The following is a 14,420-nucleotide window of genomic DNA, read 5'->3' as shown; positions in this document are numbered from 1 at the left end:
TGTTTTTATACAAAATTTATTTCACACGTTTATTGACATATCCACATGTAATTTTCAGGCATGATGCAACATTAGATGTTAGTAACAATTAATGTGGAAAATAAATATATACCAGTGATGTGACTCAACATGATACTTTTACTTATTGATTACATTTTTTTTCTGACAAACCACCAGAATAACCAGTTAGTTTTAATGAAAAATTATAGTAGTGTTTCAGTTACTTTTTCGATTGAATAAGCCCATTACAGAGATGGAGTTTTAAATAAAATTTATCCATCACACCTAAGGTTGTGGGATTATTTTTATGGGCCACATATAAATAAAGTGGATGGAGGAGACAAAACAGCAGCATTTAGTGGATTAATGTCAGGCACCAAATTTGTACCTGAAGCTTCAAAAAAGAGCTTATACCTTTTAAGTTAAAAAAGCTTTATGAAAAATAATTTGTATAAAATGTGTGGTCAAAAAGGTCATCTGGATAACCATAAAAAGTGGAATGATAGAAATTGACATTAATAACTAGAAATCAAACCTTGGAACAAACTGTCATCCTGCACCAAACCAACATATTTTTATACTGAACTACACAGCACAAGACATATATATATATTTTGGGGCGTGTCAAAATTTTCAACTTTCAATTTCAAAACATTAGGGGTGCTCAAAAGTTCTGACATGCCTTGGGGTTTGTAAAGATATTTTGGTTACTTTAATATAATTTAGATGTGCTTGGTAAGTAACTACATAAATATCATAACTTTTTAACATTTCATTTGTTTCGTGAATACCTGTTTTTTTAAGGTAAATACTTACAGGCTTGCATAGTTTATATCTGTTGTTAAATTATATCAGTTAGCGCTGTGCTATGTTTTGCATTTGATTCCAAGAAAGGACTTCAGCGCACACAAGACCACAAATGCAGCAACCATCTAAAGCTTACCGGAAAAGATAAGGCTACTTTTATAGAGCTACAGTGCAATGTTCAGTCCCATGTGCTCTGAACACTACGTGGAATTAAATTGCAAAGCCCTGCATTGCACAGTTCCAAAATCTACCTTCTGATGGACCATTGGAATTTCTTATACTGTAAATGCTAGCATATGTGTATAATACTTAATCAGTACCAACATTTTGATATGATAAGACCACAATTACATTTATTGCAAGTTTCAAATGGCATTTTGTATGGAACTATTCTTAAATTTTAGAAATGGAGGAATTACTCAGTAGTCCTTAACCCGTCCATTAAAATACCATAGTTAATTTAGCGAATTTATATTTTGGTTCAAGTGCTATAGCTTCTGTACTAGTTAACCTTGTTCCAAACACAGAACAAAGAAAACCTTTGCCCCCTCCCCACTCCAATAAGCACTTGCTATATTTTCAATTAAGTTAGTCATATAAAACTTCTATAAATATCTGTAAGTATGCATTAGCGCACAAATTACTTAGAAGATACATCTCTAGTACATAATTTAGAAATACATAAAGAAGAGATTTCTGAGAATATTCTAGTCATTGGAATTTAAAAAGTTATTGGCACATTTGGTGGAAAAAAGTTCACTTTTATTCACTGAACTTGATATGCTATTGCTCACTAATCAAAAATCTTTGGCTTAACCATTAGTTAAAGACAAAGATTTATGGTAAAAATAAATATATAAGAATGACTTACAGTATATACAAAAAGTACAACCAATATTCAAGCTTTAAAAAAGACAAAATCTATGTATATATATCAATGCAGGCTTTCATAGCCAACGTTAATCCAATGGTGAGGAGCTGTGGGACTAATAGAACGTGGTCTAATTCTTTGGTATCCTGATATTTTGCCAGCAATTGTGGCTGCTGTATTCAGATGTAAAAGTAGCCTGCTCTCTAGTACACAATTGTTGACAAAATGAATTAGACCATAATCTATTAACCTGGACACACATCATCATTGGAAAATCTGTATATATTTGGTGTAAGCGACATTCAGCAATGCTAATTTTTAAAACATGACTAAAACATGACCTATTGCACATTAAAGATTGTTTTTAAACCTGGGGCTCACACACCTAGTCTTAGAGTACGGAATTAGCAGGTTTAGAGACCGCAAATTTACCTGAAAAACACATGTCCATGTCACTGTGTACAATGACGGGATTTTCTGCACACTGTATTAGTACAATAACCAGAGTAAATAGTGCCTTTAAAACAGATGCAGAATGCCAAGGTCTCCCTACTCAGAAACATAAATTACTCTTTCTAGACAAGAAGGGTTTTGTGGGAACAGGGTTACAAGATAACTGAGCTTTCCTTTAGAAATTCAGCCATATATCATTGCATCAATTCATGAATATAAAGAGTTGGATCCAGATGAAATTAGTTGCAGTTAGGTCCCATTGTTTCAAACAGGATCAAAATGCAACTAAGTCTAGATCCAGAATCATTCACTAGTAGATATCTACTGCCAACCCCCCCACCCCAAAATTACAAATATCAGCAAATGTTTGCTTCCCTTAATATGCACTTTTTCCAGCAATTTACTCCTTAAAACTGCAAACACTGCAGTTCCTAAAACTGAACAGAGTTACATATTACAAGCTAATTTTCCTGATGTTAGAACCAGTTCTTAATGTCATGGTTTAGTCCTATTCATGTAAATTATTAACTTCTGTCCGTATGTCCATATCTCTCACTCCTGAATAATCAGCCAGCCATGAAATTAGTGGGATTAAAGTAAATATATTCTGGGCTTGGAGATATGAAAAAAAATCAGTATCTCGATAGGCAGACAAGTTTGAAACCCCCAATTTTATATTAAGCATTCAGTGACAAAAAGAAAATCGAGGTCAAGTAACTATCCACAAACGAGAAAGAATGATAAGTAACATTACTTTCTATCTCATTTGGAGTTCCATAGAATTTGCCTGACAAAATACTAGTATTATCTTCTGATATTTAAATAGTGTAGACAAATATACTCAAATACATGTCTATTGGTTGTTAGGAAAATTATCTTGCTATCTTGCATGTGGTGAGAGAAGTTTCAGCAAGGCAGGAAAGGTGGGATCAAAGGAACAACTTTAAGGCTTGACCTAACACGTAATTCAGATTCTGGAAATAACAAGTAATTTTGCAGTTCAGTCAAATTTTGCCAAGAGCATTCTAACAAACCACACAACTCAGGGTGTTTCCTTTCTCTCTTAGACGTGGCCAGATGTCCTTGCCCAGACAACCAGTTTCAATGTGTTAATTTTTTTTTCTCAAAAGCAGCCAAGTGCTCTCCAGACTTAACCTGGAAGCAACAAAATAAAAAATAAAAATTCCTCAACTGGGAAAAATTCATATAGCTCCATTTCACCAAAAGAAGAGTAAATCTATCCCTTTCCGGGTTGATAATTTGGATTTTAACTGCATTTTTTTTCTCAAAAGACTAAGAGATTAGTTAATGCATAGAAGCTGGTTTAGGGAGTCTTAAAATTTAGATCTGTAACACCAAACAACTTTGATGTGAAAATAACATTTATAAAACAAACAGGTCTTCCACTTGCATCCATCATGTTGCTCAAAGACATCTTAAAATTCATTCAATCTTTTTAAGTTCAACTGGGATCCCTAGGAATAACTTTCATTTCCATTCCATTTTGTGATCCACTGTTTTTTTGCATGGTTCTCTTTAGTTTTTCCATCTTTGATCTGCCTTTCCTCCTTCCGAATTCTTACAGCATGGTAGCGGGGAATGCTGTCATCGTACCTGGAACGCCGGAAGAACCCGCACTATAGGAAGGAAGAGAAAATGTCACAATGCTCAATGTTATGGTCTTACCCAACCTGGAGACCCCCAGATATGTTGCACTACAATCTCCTTATCTCTATCTTTCAAGAAGAAATATATTGTCACAGAGCGTACATTTAAAGAAAGGGACAAATACAATACCAGACGTCCTACAGGAAAGTCTCACCAAGATTGCAATCTAAGCTTGCCAGGAAAACTCTCAATCTCAAATTTATTTCACAAAAGTAAAATCTCTTTGTAGTCAACCTGGTAATATTTTTGGGAGAGCCAGTGTTTAAAATTAAAGGCCAGTCCAAATATATCAAACCTTGCTGAGAACAGAGTATAGAACCATACTTAATTTACCTGGCTCAATAAAAGTATAAAAATTGATCATTCACTTTCTGATTTATACCATTAACACATACCTTTGGGAATCTATTCCAGTGAATCTATGGATGATGGAAACTAGAGATCAAAATTAAAGCAGGCCTGGCATCAGAATGCACCATGGCCAAATGCCAAAATCCAGGCCCCAGACAACCTACTAGAACTTAGGTCAAGTTCAAAGTTAATTTTAAGGCAGGTACACAGAAAAGTATCATCCAGGTATTTCATATTCCAAAACATTATTTTAAAGGATGGCGACATTGGAGAAAAATGGGAAGAGTAACAGCCATCCAATTTGTGCTGCTCGTAGTCTTGTTCTTGGCATAAATGAACATAAATATCAATCCAACTCTGTTATCCAACTCTGAAATTATAGTTACTAACAAGGCCCACGGGCTCTTTCACCCTATGTACAACAAATGTCAGCCAACAAGGCAAAGGCTAGGTGGTCATATAGTAACTACCCCTTCTCTTTGTTTTTCAAATTCGTTACTACCAGTTCTATGGGCGTGGCTTGGGGGGGTAATGTGACTGGGTGGGCGTGGCCATTTATTTTTTTTACTTTTAAAACCATTTTTTCTACAACCTCTTTGGCGAAAAGATTGTAAAAAAATGCTTTCAAAAGGCTCTGATGATCCCAGCTGAGTTGCCTGATCGGCAGAGGCTTTTTTAAAAAAAGCCTCTGCCGATCAGGCAACTCAGCTGGGATCGTCAGAGGCATTTAAAAGAAAAAAAAGGGTTTTTTTTCTTTTAAAAGCCTTTGACGATCCCAGCTGAGCCGCGCAATCATCAGAGGCTTTTTTTTCTTACTTTTAAAAGCATTTTTTCAGCCGAAGAGATTGTAGAAAAAATGCTTTTAAAAGTAAAAAAAAAAAAAGCCTCTGATGATTGTGCGGCTCAGCTGGGCATTGGGGGGGGGCAGGGATTTTTGCTACCGGTTCTCTGAACCACCTGCTTCCATCGCTACCGGATCAGGTGATCCGGTCCGAACCGGGAGCATTTCACCCCTGGCCTGGATCAATAACTACTCAAAAGGATGCTCATTATTCAGACTATCACCAGGAGATGTCATAAGATTTTCTTTAATCATCTGATTTAAAATTCACAATGTTTCTCCTGCCTTTCAACCCATTTGGTTGAATATATACAACCTATATTTCTAACCCATACTTGGCATTTTACTGTATAACTTGTAGCAAAGACTTGGTCAGAGAAATAAATTTTGATCTGTTTGAGAAATCTTCCTAACTGGAACATTTCGGCTTCTTTAGATATAAAGCAACAAAAGAAAGTGGCTATTTCGGCAATCCAAGTACAATGCACATTTATATCTATGCATTCAAGGTATACACAACATTAGCCAGCATGCAATAGGCAGTCTTTAGAGAAAGAAATGCAGATCCAAGAACAGATAAAATGAAATGAAATTTCTAACAAACTTCGGTAAAAACTGAGAATTGCGAATTGCCTTACATTGGAAAGAGCAACCACAGCAGTAAAGGGTTTTGGCATGCATTTGTGTTAATAAAGCTATTACCTGCTCACTAAAAAAGTAAAATTATGTCTTGCATTTCAAAACATAGTCCATATCTTACTGAAGCTTATCATTGACTCACAATTATGGACAACAATGGTTGAATACAGATGCTTAAATCTGGAGGTAGACATAGTTATAATGTAGTTATAAGAGTTCTGTATATAATATCCAAGAAAAACTCCATTAAATTTAATAGAGCTTTAGCATAGGAATTTATTAACTATTGGATTGGATTGTGCTTCCTGCACAAGTCAAAATAGAAAATGTTAAATAGTTAAATGGTGATATATTTTAGATATATTCTTTATTATTTCTATATGGTCTTCTTTTCGTATGCATTCATCTAAATGTTGAAATGACTGCCCAGATAGCTTTGAATTCATTCCATTGAATTGTTTCATTAACCCCTTGTATGAAAACTAGAGTTGTGGTTTAAAGTTATAGCCCCAGCCTTCATATTCAGACACTTCTGTGCTGCTTTGTCCTTTTAAGAGGTAAGTGTTCACACAAATAGTTTTAAGGAGACTCAAAAGACTATTTTAACCTTAAGTATGAACATGCTATTATTAGATAAGACAGAAGGAGTTTATTGGGTGTCTGGTGACTTGTTAGGAAATGACAATTTAGCTCAGCACTTTCTTTCTGGGAAAGTGCTTTCCTCATATCACTGAAGGTTTGCTAAGGAAGAGGTCCCCAATCCCTGTTTACAAACCAGGCCGCACAGTAAACTTTTCTGTAAACTGTGAGGGATCTAGATTGCATGCTCCTCCCCGCCCCGCCCCCTCAAGTCTGTGGAAAGATTGTCTTCCATGAAACCTGTCCCTGGTGCCAAAAAGCTTGGGGACTGCTGCACTACTGAGTCCCAATATGCTATAGGACAGTGATGGATAACCTTTTTGCCGTTGCATGCCAAAAGCGGGGGGAGAGCGGGGGGATCGTGCGCGTGCGTGCCCACACCCATAATTCAATGTCCACCTGTGCCCGGGCCTCCTGCGCACATGTGCATGCTCCCCCCACTTTTGGCACGTGATGGCACAGTGGGCCCATTTTTCACTCTCCCCAAGCTCCAGAGGCTTTCTAGGAGCCTGGGGAGGGCAAAAATGGCCTTCCTCAACACCCCCCGGAGGCCCTCCGGTGGTCGGAAACAGCCTATTTCCCAACTTACGGTGGGCCTGGGAAGGCCCAAAAATCAGCTGGCAGCGGGCACATGTGTGCTGGAACTGAGCTAGGGCAATGCTCGTGTGCCCACAGATATGGCTCCCCGTGCCACCTGTGGCACCCGTGCCATAGGTTCACCATCAGAGCTATAGGAGATTTAAGACCATCCTCTAAGAAGGACTGACAGCTTGCTCAAGTCACAGACCAGCCTTCAGAGATTTGCTTGGACATTAGCTGCTGGCAAGTTGTTTTTCTGGAAAAGCTTGTTCGAGTTTCCCGACTTCTCGAGGAACTGAGCCAACATTCTTTGGAACACAGTTTGAAAGCCACCAGTTTGGCTTAACACAGGACTTTCATCCTTATTTCATAGAAAAATCAGACAAGAGTTCCAGAGATGTGTTTAGTCTCTTGGACCGTGACCCACCATATTTAGGATTGGGATGCCAACCCTAAGTAGAAAGTCTCCAGAGTGGAAGGGGAAATGCATAAGTAAACAGTAGTTAAAAAAACAACTGACAGAAGGATTGGCATATTCGTGCACCGAGAAAGATTATTCTAAGGAATGTAAGCAAGCATTAAAAAGAATTGGTATTTTGAAACGAGGCAACCAGCAGAACAAATGCAGCAAGCTTTGAGTCGTTAGCCACCGCAACCAACCTGCAGCTAATAAATTCAAAAAGCAATTACCAATTACAGAAGTGGATCAATACTATGCATCAGAAGTAAGCCTCTCTTTATCAGATGGCTGAGCATGGATCTCAGCCTTGTGATATGTGGCATCAAAATGATCTTTCTTATCTCTCTTGAAGAAACCACACTATAAGGAAGCAAGGCACTCGGTTAATATTAGGGACTATTGTGGAAAAAGGAAAAAAAAAGGAGAAAAGATTGAAATAACTCGACTGCTCTGTACCTAAATGTTAAAAATTTGTCTTGTAAAATAGCTACAATGGGCTTGGGGTTATAATTTTCCCTTTACAGCTAACTCCTTTGTTACATGCTCTAATGTTTCAGTTATGAACCTTGAACAGTAGCTGTCAATAGATGGGCAAGCCTTTTTAATCATTATTTTGAGAATGTGAAATAAATATATAATGCTTGTCAGAGCAACCAGGACATGTTTGCTCCCTACAGAGGCAACAGCCACTTTTCTGCAAAAATCAGATTTTGCTCTTGGAGACAAGCATTAGGTGAAACATGAATAAATGTAGTTTTGATTCAGTATTCAAAATTACTTGATAAAAAGCTTTTTGACTGTGCCCATGCATAAAAGATGCCCAAGGAACTTAGTGTCCTATTTCTTCAATGAATTTTAAAACCTAGATCCTGACTAATTCGAACAGCATTGGCACAGCAATTCTATTCATCTCTAGACAAAATAAAGTTCAGCTGAGTTTATTGGGACTATATAAATGTATATAGCATTGAAGATTAAGAGTTCTCTGCACATTTGAAATAATTAAATAGGAACAAGCATGTTGAAAAAATATAACTCACCTTCCACAATAAGAACACCAACAAAGCAAGCATTAATAACCCAGCGAGAATAGCAACCAAGATGATCCACCAAGGAACTCCTTTATATAAAGCTACTGTTTTTGCAGGAAAAACAGTAACTCGTACCTACAAAAGAAGCAGAAAAAAATGTCATTACCCAGGTACAAGTTAGCCAATGTGCTACGACATTGGTTCTACATCTATATTGAAGCACTCAATGTTTTTCATCCACTTTGTTATTTTTATATGTGTTGGGATTTTTCATTACAGGAAGTTGGACTCTTGGTCCTGCTAAGAATTATAATCCAAACATTTGGAAGGTATGAAGTAGAGGCTCCCTTTGAATTACAAACTATTTCAGTGCAAAACTATTTTCAAATTATTTATCAATCACATTGTAAAGTAGCAGAACTCCTCTTTCGCTACATTTACTTTTTTGAAATCTGCACATTCTTGTTATAATCTGTGGGAGATCAGATTTTTCACTAGAGTGTTCCTCCTGAAAAAGATGGAAAAGTGTGCTGCTGATCTTGGCAACTGGGGTCACTCTGAAGGAGGCTTTTAAGGTCACTTTTTCTTTTGAGATTGCTCACTATTGATCTAAAACACTTTACTCATTCACAAGAGCAATGCAGAATCATTTGCCTCCCCTAAACAGTACCACAGTTTCTTTGGGAACTGGCTCTGGAAATGATGAATTTCTAAATGCTAGTTGAGGGAAAGATGTAACTAACATTTAGAAATTAGTGACCATGTTTAGAGTTTTGCAGGTTTGAATGTGCTGTACTATCCCACTGAAATGGCTGGGAGGGAGGGAGGGAGGGAGGAAGGAAGGAAGTAGAGTCAACAATTCACCCTTATGATAGCCATAAGTAGAGAAAAATTGGAGACTCACATTTGTAGCTTCATTTGCCAGCTTGACGTTATCCGCAGCAGAAATGCCAATTCTCGCTCTAACAGGAATGTCTAAATAGCTCATTTTATAGAATTCCTATGGGTAGTAAAATAAGCTTTCTTTAGAACGAATACAAGAACTCAATTCAAATCGGTGTAAGACAAGTTTATAGAATCTACCTCCAGGAAGGTGCTGTTCCACAACCTTGAGCGCAGTACTACTATGGCTTTACTATCTAAGCCTTGCAAGGAACATGTTATGTTGACGCAGTTTGTCTCTTCATTGCATTCCTGCAATACACAGAAAGTTTTCAAAAAACCTTAACTCAAAAACAGATATACAGCATGGGGGGAGGGGGGGGCAAGGTTCATGTAGTCCTATAACATAGCAAGCTTTTTTTTCCCAAAACAAATGGAAAAACATTGATAGAGCAAGCCTAAAATGAGAGGAAAGAGGACATCTGTATGAAGAAAAAAGAGAAGTTTGTTATCTTATTTTCCTTGTTGAGTTTCTTATGGCCCACATCATGGCATGGGTTCCAGTGAATGCAAAGTTCACTTCAGGTGTTCATGGATGGGATAATTTTGCTGCTTGCTTGGGAATTTATGGAACAAGAATATTGGATCCAAGCTATTTGCATTCTGTTGCTGCACATCCCATTTTGCCCAACCATGAAGACCACTGATATCAGAGACAAGAATGGCAGGACTCTCCATGCTCACAAGGAGGCCTAGGAAAATCACTCAGTTTTTTTGGAATGTTCTCATTAGAATTAAGGGATTGCAGCCGTAGAGGTCTCAAGTTTATTTTAGTGCTATTGGTTGGATCACCTGGTTGGATAAAGCCCTACTTTCATTAATTTCACTAAAGAATAAATTCAGTAAATGTGTCTATACGTGTACATGAAGGAAGCTGGGGGGTTATTTTCATAAAACATATTTCCATCTCTTTCTCTCTTTCTGCCTTTTTAAAAAATTTGCCAATAGCTTATTTATTTATTTTGTCTCTTGGAGTCAATCTTGACTCCTGGCAACTGCCTGGACAGGACCCTGCAGTTTTCTTAGCAAGATTTTTGGAAGTGGTTTGCCCTGGACGCCTTCTTAGAGCTGAGCAAAAGTGATTGACCCAAGGCCACTCAGTTGACTTCACACCTAAGGCAAGACTAGAACTCACCATCGCCTGGCTCCTAGACGAGAGACTTTAACCACTACATCAAAATGGCTCACTCCAAATGGCTATCTGTAGCCTTTACATGCTTTCTTATGTTTCAAGTTGTCTCTGACTAGAATTTAGTTTTCAATCAATCCTTAATAAGACACAGTATGAACTGATCTGAGAAAAATTATGCCGCCATGAAACTAGGCATCATTAAGATGCCCACAAACTCTTTTGGGTGTTTGGAAATTTTAAATATGGGTGTTTTAAATGTGCTAAGTGTAGTTTAATAGGTGTACTTGACAATAGACTGCATTTAGTAGACTCTGAAATCTGAAAGAAACAAAGCAAGCGTGGAGTTCTTGTTATTTTGGAACACATGCCTTATTTCTGGTTCCAAAAATAAACACTGAGGGGGAAGTTGACAAGGCAATTTGTCACTAGTTAAATAAGTGCTTACCAATGTCTTATACTTTCTTTCTGGAAACAAAGAAAAGCTTTTGCCACCGTCTGTCTGCTTCTCTGCAACTTCACGTTTTATCCGTGAATTTTGAGACCGCTAGAAATATGAACAGACATACAAAAGTAGTTAATATAAAGCATGCTGTGGATCATTTAAAAAATAAACAAAAACAACCATTTAAGGCAGATTTAAGGCACTATTGAATTCTGTAGCCAAGTTCACAAGCTTTTATTAAGTTTTCAATACAGTTTTCAAAAATCTTTATAGATTTTATTGGGAGTACTAAGGCAGGTTAAACAACAAAAAAAGTGTCATCCCATTGTGACCCATGCCATACATAGGACAGGTTTTTTCAGGTAGCTCAGTCCTGGGTTATGAAGAGCTTAGCGAACTCTGCCTTAGGTCCACTAGGACCAAAGAGGAAATAACTACACTGGTAGCATATAAATATGTTGTTGTGGGTTTACTTGCCCCAAGCAGGAAGATGGAACTTGTTGGGATAGAGGCTTCTTAATGGAATGCATACAGAATTTATAAAGCAAGGAGTATGAAAATTCATACTATTTCATGCACAAGTATAGTCTTCCTCAAGAGAAAAGAATGAAAACTTTTCTATCCATATTCTTCATTTCTAATTCAAACAGATACTGTATGCTATCCTTTCCTGCATTCCAGAAATTTATTTATTTTTATTTTATTTGTATCCTACCTTTATTTTACAAATAACTCAAGGTGGCGAGCATATCCAACATACATCTTCCTATTTTCCCTACAACAACAACCGTATGAGGTGGGTTGGGCTGAGAGAGAGTGACTAGCCCAAGGACACTCAGCTGGCTTTCTTGGCTAAAGTGGGACTAGAACTCACAGTCACCCACTTTCTAATCTGGTGCCTTAACCACTACACCAAACTAGCTTATTCTTGCCATTGAGATACAAAGGCAAGACTATGTATGTAATTTCCCAAAAAAAGGAAATAATCTTTTTTCATACATTCCAACTATGTGAAATATCAGCAGGGCTTGTCAAAATAGTGTGCCAAAGAAACAGGCAAAGATCCTGAGGTGTTTCATTCTTTATTCTTCAAGAAGCCGAGATTGAGCCAACCCAATCACCAATCCCTTATAAATACCACAGAACAGCCATTTTAATTGAAAAATATGCAGTGGTGCTCATTTACCTGAACATTCAAAAGGTTTATTTCATTTTGAGGAGTACACTGTAATTCTCCTAATTCCTTGGAATGAATGGAAACCAAATAGAGCAGCCACTTGCCTCCTCTCAGTTCTTTCGGCCACATAATTTCCAAGAAAGCTGTACCAAACGTTTTCAATGGTTTACCTAAGTTTGTAATCTGTCAGAAACAAAATACACGCATTTGCTCATATTAGTCACTAGATAACACCCTTAAAAAACTACCGTGTAAAATAAATGCAAATATTCTATTTACTATGAATGTGTTTCCTTTTTTGCTTATTATGGCAAGATAGTATAAATTTCAGTCTTCTTCAATATAGTCTTTTCCAAATGTCTAGGTCAGGTTGAAGTAGGTTGCTCAACTTCCAATACAATCACAAAGAGTGTGTCGTGATACATGACCCATTTTATTTATTTTGCTTGCATCTTTTATTTTAAGAAAAATCTAACAGAACCAAAATCACTTGAATGCATGATTTTAAAAACAATTCTGTTTCATATAAGCAGCTTGAAGACAGGTGAGTCCTGGGGACTAGGAACATCTGAAATTAGTATTTCTAGTGATTCCTATGACTGATAAACATCATTAGTTTGGTAGTTCTCCTTCGGTTTATGGAACAGGACACACCAAAGATTCCTGCTGACGGAAGGAAGTTCCTGTAACTCTTTGCGTCACTCCCCACTCCTTTTTCTTAAGTCCAATAATTGTCTGGAGCAGGTTTATTGCAAGGTACCAAGGACCAAAAGAGGAAAAAAATGTCTCTCCTTTCTCATTACCAGTGTGAGAATCCTGTGGTGATCGTTCCTATTGTGGGAATTTAAAATCTAAGTCACTACATTCCCACAATATTTACTATGGGAATGAGCTCTCATCTCACTCAGATTCTTTTTTTTTTCTTCTCTCTTTTCTCTCTTTAACAACATGTGTATACTACCAAATTAAATAGACTGGAGGCAGTGTTGATGCACTCCCTAAAGATGGAAATTGGCATCTTTACAAATGTTTTGGGTAAATGCAATTAATTAGAAGACTTAAGCACATATCAAGAACCACCCACCTATCAAGAAACGATTATCAATTAAAAATAAACATAGCTTTTTAATGTTAGTAGGTATTATTCCTTAATCACTATACAGTTTGGGATTTCCCCTCATCCCTACCCCTTCAAATATTTCTCAGGAATATGCACTTAATGGTACATCTAAAAGATGTGAAATAGTTTGAATATAAAATGCAACAGTACTGAGTACCTTATTTTATCTCTGTTTTTAAGCACCCAAATTTACTGGTTGATTTCAAACGATATAGCTCCGTGATGGCGAACCTATAGCATGTGTGCCGCAGGTGGCACACAGAGCCCTCTCTGAGGGCATGCGCACCATTGCCAGCTGCTCTTCTGGTTTCTGGCATGGGCATGCACGCCAGCCAGCTCGTCTTCACGCACTCTGGAGCACTGGAAACCCGAAGACCAGCTGGCCAGCACATACAGCTGGTCTTTGGGTTTCTGGTGCTCTCACACATGCACATGTGCGCATATGCGCATACATGTTCCGGTTTGGCCACTCGGTGCAGAAGAGGTTCACCATCACTGATATAGCTATATGCACGGCTAAACATCTGTGCATTGCTTTTGCCAGAAAAGCAAAGGCTAACTTTAACTTTCAAGAGCCTTGGTAGTACAGGGGTTTAAGGCACCCTGTTATTAAGCTGGTTATTAAGACCAGCTGCCTGCAATTACTGCAGGGTTCGAATCTCGCCAAGGCTCAAGGTTGACTCAGCCTTCCATCCTTTCTAAGGTAGGTGAAATGAGGACCCAGTTTGTGGGGGCAATAAGCTGACTTTGTATAAATATACAAAAGGATGAAGGCTATTGCTGAGCACATTGTAAGCCGCCCTGAGTCTTCGGAGAAGGGCGGCATATAAATCAAATTAAAAAAAAAAAAACTTCTCTCTAGTGTGAGGATCTTTTTTAAAAACGCCATTGAGATACAAAGGTAAGACTTTGTGTGAAATTTCAAGTTTATCTGATCACCAAAAAAAAAAAAGAAATAAGCTTTTTTTCATGTATGCCAACTTACCCTGAATTCATATTCAATTAAGCTACCAATCTCATCTTCAGATTTCATTGCACTTTCCCCAATAATATTACCGCCAAAATACACCTGGGAAGGTTTAGCAACCCTGTTGTAAAAAAAACCAAAAACAAATATATGAAAATGACTTTTAAAAGGGACCATTTCTGGCGCTGATTTCTAAAGGACACTTACCCTGTAAGTGATAAAAGCAGTTCAATAACAACTTTAGCTTTCGCAGTAATTGGTTCCAAATTAGTCTGATTGCTTGTCCTGCAACAAAAAGGAA

At 37.5% G+C, this 14,420-nt stretch overlaps 1 protein-coding gene across 2 annotated transcripts in view; it reads right to left on the bottom strand.

Annotated features, from left to right (window-relative positions):
- Window positions 1-14,420, bottom strand: part of ITGA6 (integrin subunit alpha 6) — a 72,337-nt gene continuing 57,917 nt past the window's right edge. Inside the window, exons 18-26 of one of the 2 annotated variants that reach the window (XM_034427444.2) lie at window positions 14,327-14,404; window positions 14,138-14,240; window positions 12,042-12,215; window positions 10,859-10,957; window positions 9,423-9,533; window positions 9,244-9,339; window positions 8,349-8,474; window positions 7,539-7,668; window positions 1-3,768 (exon numbers count right to left, since the gene is read on the bottom strand). In XM_034427444.2, the coding sequence (XP_034283335.2) occupies window positions 7,561-7,668; window positions 8,349-8,474; window positions 9,244-9,339; window positions 9,423-9,533; window positions 10,859-10,957; window positions 12,042-12,215; window positions 14,138-14,240; window positions 14,327-14,404 (895 nt within the window). In that variant the 3' untranslated portion in view covers window positions 1-3,768; window positions 7,539-7,560. The remainder of the gene's footprint in view (window positions 3,769-7,538; window positions 7,669-8,348; window positions 8,475-9,243; window positions 9,340-9,422; window positions 9,534-10,858; window positions 10,958-12,041; window positions 12,216-14,137; window positions 14,241-14,326; window positions 14,405-14,420) is intronic. The other variant, XM_034427435.2, reaches the window with a different exon arrangement.

The sequence above is a fragment of the Pantherophis guttatus genome, chromosome 1 (assembly GCF_059756535.1).
Source record: "Pantherophis guttatus breed Tessera chromosome 1, ASM5975653v1, whole genome shotgun sequence".
Lineage (NCBI taxonomy): Eukaryota > Metazoa > Chordata > Lepidosauria > Squamata > Colubridae > Pantherophis > Pantherophis guttatus.
Note: the sequence above shows the minus strand (reverse complement) of the source record. Positions and strands in the feature narration are given on the sequence as shown.